This window comes from Neodiprion virginianus, chromosome 7, assembly GCF_021901495.1.
Source record: "Neodiprion virginianus isolate iyNeoVirg1 chromosome 7, iyNeoVirg1.1, whole genome shotgun sequence".
Classification (NCBI taxonomy): domain Eukaryota; kingdom Metazoa; phylum Arthropoda; class Insecta; order Hymenoptera; family Diprionidae; genus Neodiprion; species Neodiprion virginianus.
Genome location: NC_060883.1, coordinates 3010076 through 3025246, shown reverse-complemented (window position 1 = coordinate 3025246; position 15171 = coordinate 3010076). Strand labels below are relative to the sequence as shown.

Sequence of the window (15171 nt, the reverse complement as noted above, 5' to 3'; positions counted from 1 at the left end):
GGCTCACGAAAAGAAGATTAAGTTGGAAGACGGAAAGGGGAACAAAAACAAAAAAAAAAAAAAAGAAAATTATTAAATTCGTATCTAATACCATCGTCATTTATTTTCATGTTTCTAAAATTCAATATTAATTTTTCACGACTAGTAATTTTTCATTCTTGTACCGAAATCGTTCGATCGATTCTTTTACAACATTTGAGTTTAAAGTTTTTCGAAGAAATTAAATCTGAAGCATTTTTTTTTTGTCGTTGTTTCCTTAAAATCTTTGCGTGATACATTTTTTTCGTACTTAAAGTTAAGGATTTTCTTATTTCTTGAATTATTTTTTTACACTAACATCCGATGGCTGATTATTTAACAGTTTTCTTCACTTTATCGGTATACGATATTTTCGTGTTTCTAATTTGATAAAATTATTCAATTTATTGGAGGAATTTTCGGCGCTTGTACGTTTTAAAATATTTTCTTTGTTTCGGAGACTCGCGTTTTCTTTCATTCTTTGTAACATTTTACAAATTGAATGTTGTTTCCGAATTGAGAAAAATTCAGGGAACCAAAAATGAAACGAATAACCACATTCAGAGATAATTGACTCGTCTTTCTCTTATTGCTTTTTCATTTCGAGTTTTCACGAAGAATGAGGGAATCTGGTAAATCTGACAAATTTATAAATCGTATCTCCGCACGATTAGAGTCGAAAAACGCGTAAAAATTAATTTCGGAGTTTTCATGTCGCAGAAATGTGAAAACAGGCGGTAAAAAAAGTATCACAGAAAACTGAGAAAGTGAAGAAAAAAGTCAATCTTGTAACATTATCAGCAATACATTTTAACCAGCATATTTATTCCCAATTTTTATATCATCTCGATTATATTATTTGGTGGACTTACCGGATATTTACGGAATTTTTTTTTTCTATTCTCAGCAAATGATAAACTGTCACGTTATAATAATTAAAAACACACACATGTAGACACACACGCAAAAAAATATAACCACCCACGATTAATTATTCACACGTTAAAATCCTTGTCAAAAAATTCTCACAACGAGGTGAAATTATTAATTTATAATTTCTCCTCCTCCTTCCACCGACCATTTACTCTCAAAATTTCTTTCAAATAATTATTATTATCATCACCATCATTATTTATGTACGAATAAATTATGTATACCCGACAAGCGACTAGCTTTAAATCCCGCGAGTATTTCACGTGATTCTTAGTCCCGTTGCTGAAGACGAATATCGTCTGCATACATTAAATTAAACTTTCATACTACAGATTAAACCACTACGTATTTTCATATGTACTTATATACCAGCAACTATACAACACATATATGAAAGTATAGTGAGTCAGAGAACAGTGATTATAAATAATGGACGTATGTATTCAACTTTTGTACGTATTCGACTTTATCGACTGTAAATTTTTTTGTAATATTCTAATATAATCCGTTTTTTTTTTCTTTCTTTCTTGTTTCTTCTTTTCAACGGATCTCGAAAATCATATTTTTTTTTGTTTTTTTTTTTTCAATTACTCCTGACATTCGCACTGTATAACAAATTGTAATTTTTTTTTTATTTACGCAACACTTACGTGTGTTTGAAATTGTGAAAAATGATTTTTTTTTTCTTTGTCAGACGAATTCAACGTCGAAGATAGTTTCAAGACGAATTCCCTCTGATACTTGACGCGGAAAACTCCATACGAGATATTTCGAACTCGCGGTACAACGACCGAGGCACGTGAGCAAAGCAACGATTAATCTTTTTCGGAAAAAAAAAAAGATGTATAATTAACGAGATATAGAATCCCACTCTTCTCGCTTCTTTTATCGCATTCGAAGTCCGTCGTCTGTCTTCGGCTCTACAATAATATGATATAACGAGAAACAGTAAAGTAGTACATTTTTTTCTTCCCAGCCGCGTTGATCGCTGATGTTTTTGTTCTTTTATTTTTTTTTTCTTTTTTTCTTTGTTTTTTTTTTTAATAACTTATCTCCACCTTCTTGTATCTTTTCTAAGGTCATTAAATTTCTTCTTTTTTTTTTGTTTAATTTTACCCTGTTATTCTTTGTAAGCCTTGTTCTTTACACACGATCGTTGAATTTTCTGAAATTAAATAAAGTGCGCGTGTGTGTGAAAATAAATTTTCGCAATTTTTGATAGGACAATTTTTGGAAACTCGATAATAAAAACAGAAAACAAAAAATTGTCAGCGAATAAATTTCCCTGATATTATTTTCTCGTGATAGGAAAATTAATATATGTATTCAGGTAATATAAAACTTTTGAATATGAAAACTTGAACGGGACATTAAATTTGGTTTTTTCAACTATTCCCGCTTTTTATTATAAACGTATATTATCGACCCCTGCGTTTGATTGAAGCATAGCGGTATAATAAACTATTGGAGCAAAATTACAACGGTATAATAAATCTTTCGATGTATTTTTAATTCACGTTCAGATATCTGTAAGACAAGAAAAAAAAATAAATAAAATAAAATAAAAAACAAAGTATATTAGGTGCAGGAGTGGAATCGTAAAAAAAAAAAAAAAAAAAAAAAAGATCGAAACGACGAAACGCAAAAGGATGAAAAATAGTACGAATCGTGGAATACGTGTAGAATTAGAATGCGGATATGCAGGGCAGGTTTTATTTATATTCAGAATGCTTTTTCTCAAATTTCGTCAATTTCCATTGATTTAATATTTCTTACCACAAATTGGCATCGTTCAGAATTTCGATAAACGTTTTATAATTGCCGATGACTATTTTAATCGGAGGTAAATGATAGCGATACAAAAACACTTAGTATTATAACTCATTACGTATCAAACAAGCGACTTAATAAGCATTGACTGAAGACGTATAAAAAAAAAAAAAAAAACAAATATTTAAAAAAAGCAGCAACGAAGATACGCTGATCAAGTCGTTGGGTATAATTTGCCATGGAAGTCTCGCTGTATTTTCCTCTGTGAATTATTCATCGCTGGGAATAAAAATTTAATTGGAAACACTCGGATACTTTGTACAGGAAAGAACGAAAGGCAAATAACAAGACAACGTGGCGGATGATTTTTTTTTCGTTATCTTCGAATGAGGCAAGTTTTATTCTCAGCGTTCAGAAAGCAACATTGTAAAGTGTAAATGTAGGGAAGAAGCGAGATGATAAAAAGGAGTACGTGTGTGATAAGTATAAAAGTGTAAAAACTACGGTAACTTAAAATTATATTAAAAGAAACTTTATGATTATGCAACAGGAATCGACGATCGATCAATTGATTCGTTAATTCAAGTTAACGCTGCGATTCGAAGGCTTTCGACTTCGCTTCCTCTTTGGAATCAGCTTCGACAGCTCCGCCACCTCCTCTTTTATCTCAGAAATTGCAGCCTCGTGTTTTCGCGTCTGTAAGAGAATTAGATAGAGAGCGAGCGGACGTTGAGATGGTTGTAAATTAGTGGAAGGAGTTGAGGTGTAACCCGAACTCGAGGTTTCAGTCAGTCGATGGTCGAAAAGCGTGCGACGATAATAAAGCACTTAAAAAAATTGATAAAGAGCCTGAGGACTGTTATTTTTCAGCTTATAATGCAATAAAACTTTGGTGTATATAACGAGTATAATATAAACTTGTCGAATATGAGATTAAAGAATTTTTGTATTAAAACCTGAGGCGAGATAAAAACTTGATGTTTTTCAATGCTACTCCGTTTTTCACATACAATGTGGACGGAATATCGAATTCGAAAACAAGCAGGCTCGGTGTGTCAGGAACTGATTTAGATTCGAACAAAAAAAAGAAGAACTTGGCAGTTTCAAAGCGGACAAAATATTTTTGAATTGCACTCTTCAACAATTTCAGATTTTTTTCATCCCCAAAATTGTGCAAAACAGAGGTAAAAGTTTTGAAAATCGAAAAAAATGTACGTATTAAGGTATTCCGCTGCGCTGAGGTAATTTCGTACGATATGGTCGATTGAAATCAGACACTGTGTAGATCGACGCGTATCAGAATTTATCATCAATTGGTAAATGTGTCGTAGATAAAGAGAAAAGGAAAACGAACCAGATGATATCTGCGTTGTGTTAAAGAGGCAATAAGCCAATAGAAAATTATCAATTACATCTGTGAGCGATGATAAAGGCCCGTGGCATGCTTGCCTATCGCGGTAGCGCGCATACAGAATTTAATATGCTCTCCCAACAATCTTAACACCGGGATCACTGGCAAAAGCTTGTCAATAAATTGGTCGATGTTACAAACGATTAATAATATCGATATACGAGGAGAATCTGGATGACGATTAATATCTTTACAAATATATTGTTCGTGTCACGTGTCTACTATACTTCTTTTCTTTTATCTCGACAGAGATAATTCAACAGCCCGTTCAATGTCAAATACCTGTCAAACAGGATTTTGTCATATAGATGCCGAGAATGAATTGTGGTAAGGGAAAAAAACATGTGTATTTCTTTGACCTTGTGATGCAACACTTGAAGAATCTGAGATTCTATAAAATGCCTATAAAGGCTTTTAAGGTGATTTGGTCATCATTTTTTCGATCGATCAACGTTCTTTCATCCAAAGTACTCGTCGAGATCGGCCAAATTGCGATAGAATATTGTTAAAGAACTTAGAAATATGAAGTATTGCTATGATAAATTTAGATATTAATTTCTATAAATATTCATAATAAAAATTTCGAGAAGTATGCATTTTTTGAACGTCATTTGAACTCGGATCTTTTTGCTTATCATATAATTGTTGAATTTCATTTGAAACATCCGCATAATGCTGAAGAATTTTCAGTGATTGAATCTTTGCGGTTTATTGATTGTAATATGCAGAACCTTGACAAAACTTCACCGGTTAGATTCTGGATGAGAAAACAAAAAAAAAAAAAACTCAAACACTCACCAATGATTTCTTGGTGAATTCTTTTATTAGCGTGAATAGCTCTGGAACCGTCCAATCAAGCTCATCTTGTTTTCCGATTTTAATGTACGGACAAGACGGCATGTGCTTCAAATGTTCGCTCCTGTAAAACGCGTAAAATTCGAGATCAAAACTTTGAAAAGTAAACTGTCTGCACAGTTTATACTCGATGAACAATTTATAGGATGTGTTTTTGGGTGATAGGAGAACAAATAACAACTCGGACATTTTCTTTTATTCACAATCAATTTCAACTCCGTGCGAAGAACGTAAGCCAAAGAAAAAGAGTCGATGCAAAAATTAAACAAGTGGTATTTCAAAGACTTAAACCTACCAGGGATCGTCTTCCGAATCCCACTCGTCGAGCTGCTTGCTGCAGACGAAACACTCGACCAAATCTGGATCGTTTCGACCACCGATCAAGACGAAACCAGCGGCAGCCATTCGTTCTGGAGTGCAAACGCAGTCAGATTGAAATGGCCAGTTGTCAAACGACTCGAGTCTATTTTTTTTCCAGAATTGTGGATGGATACCTTGCAGCGAACTGTCAAGGAGACAGAGGATACAAACTGTGTTAATAAAATCGGTGCGTAGTTTCCGCATTAAATTGTGTTCGAAATAAAATATGAAACCCTGATGAAAAGCCTTACACTCGGAGATTGATAGCAAGATTTGCAGCCGATGTGTAGAAAATGAATTAATTGAGTTATACATAACTGATCAGTCGAAGAACAGTCAATTAGAATCATAAGTGAGGTTCAGTTAGGTTAGAATAGCGACTCGGAAACAGATTCCGCTGGTCCTGATTATCGCAGAATGCTTTTCGAACTTACAAATAAGCGCTAGTCGAATAAGCAGATTACAAAATTAATATTCACTTACTGTAGTATCTCCATATCGAAATTATTTAATAATTATTGTGATTTGTTTATTTTTTCGAATATACGAACAGCTCTGCTGGGTTTTTTACGTTAATTTGAAAATTCGATGTATCGAACTATCGATTCGAATTCTGTTGGGTGAAAAAACAATCGAACGATAGAAGCTGCAGTTTCAAATCAAGTCGCGAGTGAGTCGGGAGTGCAGGCTGCAACGTGATTTCCAACTGAAGGATTGGAAATTAGAAGAGTTGAAACAGAAATCGTGAGCGGCTCATTTATCCAGAGACAACCGAGATTCGTCAGAAGCCTAAGAATCTAAAAACTAGGTCTAATCGTGCGTGAATATGGCAGAAGCATCTTTGTTCCGAGGGTGAATTTTCTCGTACGAAAATTCAATTGAGCATCGTAAGTATATCCTTCTTGCATAAAATTCCAGCCAATCAGATTCATTCCCTTCGAAACGAATGTCGTGTCTATTGTCTATGTACAATATTTAATCAACATTACCCATAAATCCTTGCGATTTTAACGGTCGGCAGTCCCCGCGAAAAGAATTGCCGGCGTCGTTTCTGCCTATCTTCACGTCGACTAGATTTCAAACAACGCGATGCGATTTCCGAGCTACGTATTATCACGATTATACGTCGCGTGGGGTTAATTAGGTGAAAAAATACCGTGGCGATTGGTTCATCAATTTTCATCGATAGATCAGACAGGCAGAAAACAGCGTCACAATCGAGGTATGTAATTACATACATCAATAACCGTTACAATTGTTACTTTGCGTACGTTGTACGATAGAAATATCCAGAACTCGTTGGTGATTTTAAACAATTGAACAGTAAAGATTGTTGTACAAAGTATGTATGTCTACAACTGCATGATATCAACAGACGTGTTATGCAGCCATTTTCGTATGTTGAACACGTATGTTGAGCTTTGTTTTATGATTTTTGCACCGAACAACATACGAGGTTATTATATTCGCTAATGTACTGCATCTTGACCAGATATCTCTTTCGCTGAATTCCAAACACTTGGCACATTTTGATACGCATGATTACTTTTGTCATCGATCTGTGAAGCGATACGATGAATTTATTGTTGACCTCTTGAGTCGTCGCTAACTTTGCTTGCGAGAATTCTAAGCCACCTGGTGGGAATTTCTGATCCAACGTTAGTTGAAATCTGTTAACTTATTAGCTCTGAAGATAATTTTGTCGAGTTGTTGACAATTGTATTCTACGAAAACAATAAGAAGCAAAGTTCTAGAGAGGGTAATTGTGATTAGTTGGAACGTTATTGTCGATGGAATGAAAAATAACTCGAATCTTTGCTGTAGTTTCTTCAGAATTTTTCTCATTCTCACACGATGCTCATTTCTTAGAAATCATTCGTACTGCATTTCTCAAAGCCACTCGCTAATTCATTCGGCAGACTGATTGAAGAAGGGATTAGCAAAGAAAAAACAAAGTCATAATCGTAGTCATCAAGGTGATAGTTTTTTTATAAACAAAAAACTGTTTGAAAAATTTGAGGAAATTTAATTGACCTGATGAATTAGGTAGAGAAAAACTAAGAGTAAAAATAGGTAATAAAAACCAAGGATACCGAGATAACTATACTGACGTATTGTTTTTCCTTCGGTGTGCTTATGATTCTTCAGGCCCAACTGAGAAAAAATCAAAAGGCGGCAGCGTCGTATGAAAATTAAGAAGAATAGAGAATTAAGAATAAAAGATGTCGTCGAACGATGCTAAATATCCGTGCATAATATGTCAGCAGTTGACAAATTCAATAACTGATCTTCATAATCATCAGAAACATTTTCACACATCAGAAGAGTTGTCGATGTCGGTTATACATCTTGTACATTATATGTGCATGGAAAGAAATTTGATGATGGTGAAACAAATATTTGATACTTCAAACTATTCTACTGCGCTACAGCAATACTATGCCAACATTGGTCATAACTATTGTCCGGCTTACGAACCTAATAAAAATGCAAACATAGATGCTGAAAGCCGATTAAACACGGCGCATCATTACACTCCGCTGCAACTGCATTTTAGCGAAGCAAATAGCTCGATAATCGTCCCAAACAAGTGGGAAATTGAGTTTGGAAAGGTAGAGGAAATCAGCGACGAGAGTTTTGTCAATAGCGTAAACGGCATTTGCCGCGATTTGAGAAATATGGATAGGGGGAAAAAAGACTGTGGTAAAGTTGAAAGACCTAAATTAACGGGCTCAAAAATTGATCGGAATAAGTGCAGAACCAGAAAAATTAGCGGGAGAACCGCAGCTGCTCACAAAAATAATGACAAAAATCATTGCAAGACTGTGATTCGGCAGAAGGAAAAAGAAAACTGTGGATTCTTGCAAAATGTAACGACAGGCGAAAGCTTACAAGGCAATGAAAGTTCCAATGTTCTGGGTCAACCGAGACTTTCGAACTTCGAAGAAACTTTTCTGTGCCTGCCGTGATAGAAAGAGTCAATTACTCTGGTTAAAGAAAAGATTTCAGTTTTTCAAAACGACTATTGAATACAGAATATTTTTCTTTATTATTTTTATCTTCTCTTTTTTTTTTCTGATTATATGATTTTATTTTTTATGATTAATAATCGTTAATCTGTGATTAAAAAATTTACAATCATCGTTTTTAATATTTGGTAAAATATATTTGATAGGCTCGGCAAACAGCAAGCAATAAGTCTGATTTTGTTTTCAACTCTTTCAGTACAGTTTTATTTAAAATCCAAAAATTATAAAGCAAACAAAAAAAAAAAAAAAAACTGAATTGTTTCACCACTTTTGTGCAACTTCAGTTCGAGATTGGCTAATTTACTTTTATTATGTGTTTTGTATTTTCTGGCGTTTTTTATTTCCATAAATAAGTTTATTTGTCATTTTGCACGATTTTTTTGTTTCTTACTTGTCGTTATAGCTATTTTTTGTTTACCTTAATTTCATTTCATACGAATATCGTTTCATAAAGTTCTGAGATTTTTGTTTATTGGTAAATATGGTTTTTTTTTCTTCTTTCAAAACAAGTATCCCAATTTTAATATTACCGATTAACAATTAACAATTAACAAAAATACAAACCAAGTAATATATAATATCATACAAGATGAAATAATTTCGAATAACGCTTATACAATATATCCTATGATAGTCAAATAATATCAATAAGAGTATTATTATCACCAGTGGGAAAAAAAAATATTGGGTAATGGGAAAAAAATTTTCTTCCTTTTTTTTCACATCAAGAAATAATAGAGACTGATTAAAATATAGAATTAAGGTGAAACTAGATATAAAAGATGAAAGTAGCTATACATTATGTTTTCTTTTGATTTGTGATATTTAATTGCTTCAGAGGTAAAAAAAAATATAATAATCGTTTCAGTTTTACATTTCTTCCCTCCATTTTTCGATTCTAGATTTATGATTACGTAGACAATTATTTTAAACGAGTAATTATGAATAGTAAGCATCTCTTTCCTGTTTTGTTTTCTCAGAAAATGATAATATCATTCTGGCCATTTAGTTTCTGAAACGCATATCAAATGCGTAAAAATGATCGCGAGTACATCAGATGTTGTTTTATAAACGTAGAAAACTTAATTGAAAAAATAATATGTCCATACACAGAGTAAATTCTGTCTAAATTACATTTTATTCTCTTCTGATCTCCATACTGCTAATAACAGTCCATATCGTTGACATTGTGTCTCTCGTGAGCAACAATGATATCGTCGATGACAGAGCTGAAGCTGTTTGTATAGGTTTTTAGCCATCGATTTTTTTCCTCTATGTAAGCGTTCACGTCAAAGCCGAGAACCGAGTGGAGAAATTCGTTTGTTCTAACTTTTGATACATATTGGAGTTTCTCAGATTCTGATGACTCTCCGTCGATGCTTATATTCGAACGGTTGTAAACAGAGCCCAGAAGACTCATGTCGTCGGCCTCTGCGATCAGGTCGATTATATCGGTCGGTATCACTGACTGACATTCAAACTCTCCCGTTTCGCTTCGAGTGTTAACACCCGTCTGATTCTCAGCTTGCAGTAAAACTTCGAAATCCACTCTTTCTTTGTTACGGTCCCGAGGGACATCGTCTTCTGTACTATGAGACAGAGTTATCTTGTATTTGACAAATATTTCCTGCAACATCTTCACTATTTCTCCAGACGTTTTGCATACTTGAAAATCACTGTCTTCCAGCGTGGTTAGGAGTACCTACGGAAAAATTATTCAATTAGTTTCAGACGAGTTAACCGCTAAGAGGAACCACACTTTCGCATCTTTTAAAGGGAATTAAGTTTACCCCCAAGCAATTTTGGCGCGCCAACTCGTCGAGAGCCTTTAAAATTCTTCTTCTTATTTCGTTCTCATCAAGGGTAACTATTTTCTTATGTTCTTTGGAAAATGTATGAGTGGGAAATGCTCCGTCAAGCATTCCTTGATCACTCAGATGCGACGTTATAAATTGAGTCCAGAACTGAAGTGCGTTTACTTTGACTTCCCAGTGAAGATCCAAGACCGCCGCCATAGACATAGCCTCTGCCATTTCATGGATTGTTGATTTTCTGTAAAAATTGTCAGCGAATCATGAAGTGGCTTGAATTTCACCTACTCCGCTAAATACTTGTTCTCGATCACTTTACCCTGTTAGAAGAAAATCTTTGAACTTACGGCCACTTCCTATGAACGTACAACTCTTTGACAAGCATGACCGCTTCTCTTCTCACTATTGCTTCGCTTTCGTTAGCGATCAAGTCAATGGCCATTCTCTAAAAGTGACAATACCAGGGTATTTTATAATTTACATTTAAGACTGATTTCTTTCAATTCAGAAATCATTCAATCGTTTATCTTTTCAACAGAATTATGCTAAATGGTCGGTTTACCGGCAAATCAAGATGACACAATTTTTCATCCCATATTCGATTTATCCTGACAAACGTTACGATGCAGGTGAGTGCTGTTGCTCTAACGTAGCTTTCGTCATCCTTTGTCGCCACGTCCACGATTAGTTGTGGAAATTCATTCCCGAGAAGTAAATCTTGAAAAGCTGGATATTCTGGAGCAAAAGACACGATAAAGACAGCGATTAGTTTAAAAATCCCAAGTTTCGTTTAGATTCTTATTCTAACTCTTGACGCGGTCTTACTGTCTTCGGATATCGTCGCGATTGTGTTGATCACTTCCAAAACGCTGTCTCTAACTTCCCAGTTTGGATCGTGTACCCTCTTGTACAATACCTGTCGCATTTCGTTTGTCAGACTGTCCGATGTCACCAGCAGGGCCAAATTTGGTGCCATAAAATTCTGAATCGCCAGTTTGCACAGCGAAAGTGCTTGGAGACACACCTGAAGAATATTAAGTCTCATTCAAACAAGCGTTCAGCCAAGAGTCAATGATATAAAATTATTTCGCAATGGTTAAAGGGTACCCAGACATCGAGCCCTGAACTAATTGAAAAGAAATTATACTCATTTTGCAGCTTTTGAGCCTCAAACTTTTTACCTCTGTGAGTTATTTTTTTCCTTTGCTCGCTTCTTCATAGTTTTTCTTCGCAACTCATTTTTATTTACAAACCAACTTTACCGAAACGCATGAAAACACTATGCGTACCTTGGGTATGGCGTTTGGATGATTCAGGATTGTTTGAGCCATTGAAAGAATGCCAATAGTTTCCAAACACTCTTGCCACTTGAGTTTATACTTCTGTAGAATTATTGTGAGGCCTTCGAGCAGTGCTACCAAGAGTTGCGGACATTGCGCTATTGGATCGCCATAAAGAATTCCCTTGTATCTTGGTACGTGGCGATTTACATGCTCGTTTCTCTGCTCCTGAGACAAAGTCGCGGGTTGGCTTTTCGGTTCTTCGTTTGTCGCAACTACGTACTGCTTTAGAACGTGCGACATCAATTGAAATATGATTACCGCGCTGTTCTGCAATAATAAAAAAAAAAAAAAAACATCAAACGTTTGGAAATGTGAGATAGAAGCTTTTACTCACCCTGTCTATGAGGTCTATGGTCTCCAGCGCTATTTGAATAGACGTTTTGGCGATTAACTCAGTCGGCAAATCTCCTCTGATCAAAATGTCGCGACTCATGTAGCCTAGTCTCTGGGTGTAAGTATTCGTTAAAGCAAAGAGTTTGAGCATAAAGATTTCCAATACGTCCTCAGCCAGATCAGGAAGCCGCATACAAACGGTCAGTGGCATGATCTGTGTAACACATTTATTAAAATGGTTTTTCCTTCCATACTCGAGATGAAAATAAATTCTTAGCGATCAGAATTTTGAACTAAAATATCGATTTTCGATTATTATGAAGATCGTACCATTAGAATCACCACGTGGATTTCCATCTTGTATTCACTAGGCTCTTTTAAAGCGCATAGGCTAGTAATCTTCTTCCAGTACGTTAAAACGAGTTTTCCGCCCCTTGATATGTCGAGAATGAGTTTTTTAGCAACCAGCATAGAGTCTATGTAACGTAAATTGGTTGCAAAAACTTTCCACGTTTGGCTGTCGGCGGTCCCATCCGTTTCATTGACTCCATCTTTCAGTCTCATGAACAACAGTAAGTACACAAGTTTCATAATGTGTGCATAGAAGTTTGTGCTTATGCAGGTTTCGAACAATCCTTTTATCCTGCATTCCAGATTCGCCATCGACTCTAAGAGTCGGGGTATCGTGTTATCCATACTGGCAAACAGTGTGTTTTCCATTATTGCTGTGAGCAGAGCTAACGTAGTAAGAAGCTCAGAATTTTGCTCGAGGTAATTTTCTTCCATCGAAGGGTGAACCTGAGAACTGAAATTGTTCCTGACCAAAGGTTCAACAGCTTTGGAAATAACCTGTTCGCAGAATGTCGTGTTTCCTGATTCGGCCAGCAACAATTTCCAAACAAAATTTTGACTCTCTCTGGTCACGTACAGTGTGTGGTTAGAATGGCAAAACCTTATCACATCTCGCCAGGTTTCTGTAGAAATGATAATAAAGTGTGTGTGTGTGTGGAAAGTTCATTACTTTGAATGCATTAAATAAATTGACTATGACAACAAGACTGTGTTTTCTACTTGGAAACGCTAAATTGTCAGAATTGATAAATTGTGACTAGTAATTTACATTGTATCGAGTCAAAATTGAAATATTAATTCAAGTTGAGGTAGTAAAGAACAAATTGCAGTTTTCCTGGTTTCAATAATCAGAGATAACGAATGAGGAGATAAGCACTTGACAATTGTATTGCAAGTTGTTGCTTGGCTGGTGCAACAAAAGAAGTTTGAAAAAGAGTAATTCATGTCTAAAGAACATACATGAAACATTGGGAAAATCACTGTTCCAAGCAAAGTTTGAAATATTCTGTTGTTTATCTAGCTTTCCTTGTCTCATGCAAATCTCGCTTGCCACTATGGATGCGTGTGAAATGTTTATTAACGTTTTACCAGCCTCGATAATCCACTGCCGTCCGCTTTTGTGCTTAACAAACTCGAGCAGCATGCCCGTATAGGCCATTTTGACAGAGGCCTGGAGGTTTGCATCGTTTAGGGCAAAGACGGCGCTCAGTTTCTTGAATATATCTTCACGGTACCAGAAGAGGAAGTCAAACTCATCGCGACCCAAGAGCCCAACTAGCTTGACGGTGAACACCATCACAGCCTGACAGGGCTTCTTTTCCACGGTCCAAGTGTTCAGAGCTTTCAAAACCCATTTCTGCAAAACGGATTTGTCGATTTCTTCGTTTGGGCAACCTGGAAGAATTGCAAACGTCCATTGTCCAAGTTCTCTGCGTAATTGGCACCGTGGAGGTAAGTGATTACGAATATTGTCCATAACTTACATCTGTTGGAAATACCCTTCTCGATGTGGGTCAGCAGTATGTCGAAGTAAGTCGTCGAAGAGATGTAGTAGTCGGACAGCAAGAAAAGATTGAGAACCTCCTTGAGCTTGTCCAATCTATCGGGAGACTTCTTTGAGGACATTGCAAGTGGACTTATGCCAGCAATCGTATTTGCACGATAGTATGAGTGGTGTGTAAGTTTATCCGGCGATCGGTGCAAAGGATTACTTATTTATTGCCAAAACATTGTCAACCTCAGCCAGATGAACACTTTTTTTCTCTAGAGCAAAAACTCTCTTTGTGTCAGTTTCAAGTTTTGCAGATGACTGTGTTCGGTTGCTGTGATATTTTATGCACACATTTGTGTATGTAAGTGTGTTCCTAAGTGTGTTCAGTTATATAAAGACGACATGGGGCATAAATGTTTTTTTTCCTTTAGATTGATTATGTATTTCTTTGTCGTCTTCGTCTTCTTTTGAACAAATAATTTTCATTGCTTGTGACTTGTATGTGTGCCGTGTGCTACAGGTGCATGTCGTCGTTGGCTTCCCCGCATAACGTTAATTATTTACCGCGACCAGCCGACTTATTCTGCACGCGTTATTTGCATACTTGAGTTCTTCCCCACTCGCAGATTTTTAATTGTAACAGGGAAATGGAATGACTTAAGGAGGTAGACAGTTGGTAATCAGCTACCATTGCGCATTTAATGTGGAAAAAATACATATATCTGTAATTATATCACACTAATGATAACACTGGCGTCCCTCACTCCTCATATTGACATCAGGCTCGTGCGTTGAATCCACGACACATGTTGATTATGATGATTGTACGATGGTATTCAGGAACTACTGTGATTCGTGAAGCCTAATGCTATGGACTACGCATGCGCATATCGCGTGCAATCAGAGCATGCGTGCTGTCATGGTAGCAGAGAGCTGCATTGGAGTCATAGGCATCCTTGTCTAGTTCCACATGCCAGACAAGGATGCCTGTGGCTCCAATGCAGCTCTCTTCTCATGCGAGAATGTTGCATTTTTCGCTCTATTCTTATACATCTATGGTGCTGTCACCAATTTCCTCAATACGCAACGTGTTTGTTTGCCACAGCACGAGAGCCGTCGTCTCCAATGGCTACGCTTGTTCACCCTTGGTTGCCTAAAATTTGGTACATACATTCCACACCTTGATATAGCCATCTGGAAAGACAAGAAGAAGAAAGAAGCTTTCCAGAATTCCTTACGTTTACGTTGCCAGTGGCATCCACTGAAACGTAATTTCACGTCTCTATTTCAGTGGTGGCAGCACTCGCGACGCGAAATGGAAACTCCTTTGCGCACCGCACGCAGCGTCATTTCGATTCGAGCGTCGCGGCGTCGGTGCGTTCCGGGCGGATTCAAACGGGGTTACCAATCGTTGGTATTGACGACTTAATCTCCAAAGACATCACGCTCCGCATGATGGAAAAAT

General features: G+C 36.3%; 3 protein-coding genes across 4 annotated transcripts; 1 reads left to right on the top strand and 2 right to left on the bottom strand.

Moving 5' to 3' along the window:
* Positions 1 to 2056: 2056 nt before the first annotated feature.
* LOC124308540 (baculoviral IAP repeat-containing protein 5) lies at positions 2057 to 5963 on the bottom strand. Of its 2 annotated transcripts, XM_046771345.1 has the most exons (5): positions 5831 to 5958; positions 5283 to 5492; positions 4931 to 5051; positions 2728 to 3417; positions 2057 to 2116 (listed from the first exon to the last, which is right to left on the bottom strand). In XM_046771345.1, the coding sequence occupies exons 1-4, from the start codon at positions 5842 to 5844 to the stop codon at positions 3298 to 3300; spliced, it is 465 nt and encodes a 154-aa protein (XP_046627301.1). In that variant the 5' UTR covers positions 5845 to 5958; the 3' UTR covers positions 2057 to 2116; positions 2728 to 3297. The 2 variants fall into 2 exon arrangements, with proteins under 2 accessions (XP_046627301.1, XP_046627302.1); XM_046771346.1 differs by lacking the exon at positions 2728 to 3417 and having other exon boundaries at positions 5831 to 5963.
* Positions 5964 to 6102: 139 nt separating this feature from the next.
* LOC124308535 (uncharacterized) lies at positions 6103 to 8386 on the top strand. Its single transcript, XM_046771337.1, has 3 exons — positions 6103 to 6234; positions 6369 to 6569; positions 7496 to 8386. Exon 3 carries the CDS (start codon positions 7570 to 7572, stop codon positions 8314 to 8316), a length of 747 nt encoding a protein of 248 aa, XP_046627293.1. The 5' UTR covers positions 6103 to 6234; positions 6369 to 6569; positions 7496 to 7569; the 3' UTR covers positions 8317 to 8386.
* A 37-nt stretch (positions 8387 to 8423) lies between these two features.
* On the bottom strand, positions 8424 to 14466 carry LOC124308523 (uncharacterized). Its single transcript, XM_046771311.1, has 10 exons — positions 13699 to 14466; positions 13304 to 13609; positions 12194 to 12837; positions 11865 to 12077; positions 11477 to 11797; positions 11013 to 11211; positions 10750 to 10922; positions 10535 to 10632; positions 10167 to 10428; positions 8424 to 10078 (listed from the first exon to the last, which is right to left on the bottom strand). Exons 1-10 carry the CDS (start codon positions 13838 to 13840, stop codon positions 9539 to 9541), a joined length of 2898 nt encoding a protein of 965 aa, XP_046627267.1. The 5' UTR covers positions 13841 to 14466; the 3' UTR covers positions 8424 to 9538.
* Positions 14467 to 15171: the final 705 nt, after the last annotated feature.

Bases quoted from the DNA above. Each gene is read 5' to 3' on its own strand.
- LOC124308540 (XM_046771345.1), bottom strand. The intron at 5,052-5,282 runs GTAGGTTTAAGT...CGCGTTTTACAG, and splicing joins GATTCGGAAGACGATCCCTG to GAGCGAACATTTGAAGCACA. The intron at 3,418-4,930 runs GTGAGTGTTTGA...ATTCTCTTACAG, and splicing joins AATTCACCAAGAAATCATTG to ACGCGAAAACACGAGGCTGC.
- LOC124308535 (XM_046771337.1), top strand. From the start codon at position 7,570: ATGTCGTCGAACGATGCTAAATATCCGTGCATAATATGTCAGCAGTTG.
- LOC124308523 (XM_046771311.1), bottom strand. From the start codon at position 13,840: ATGTCCTCAAAGAAGTCTCCCGATAGATTGGACAAGCTCAAGGAGGTT. The intron at 11,212-11,476 runs GTACGCATAGTG...AATATTCTTCAG, and splicing joins ATCCAAACGCCATACCCAAG to GTGTGTCTCCAAGCACTTTC. The intron at 10,079-10,166 runs GTAAACTTAATT...ATTTTTCCGTAG, and splicing joins CGCGCCAAAATTGCTTGGGG to GTACTCCTAACCACGCTGGA.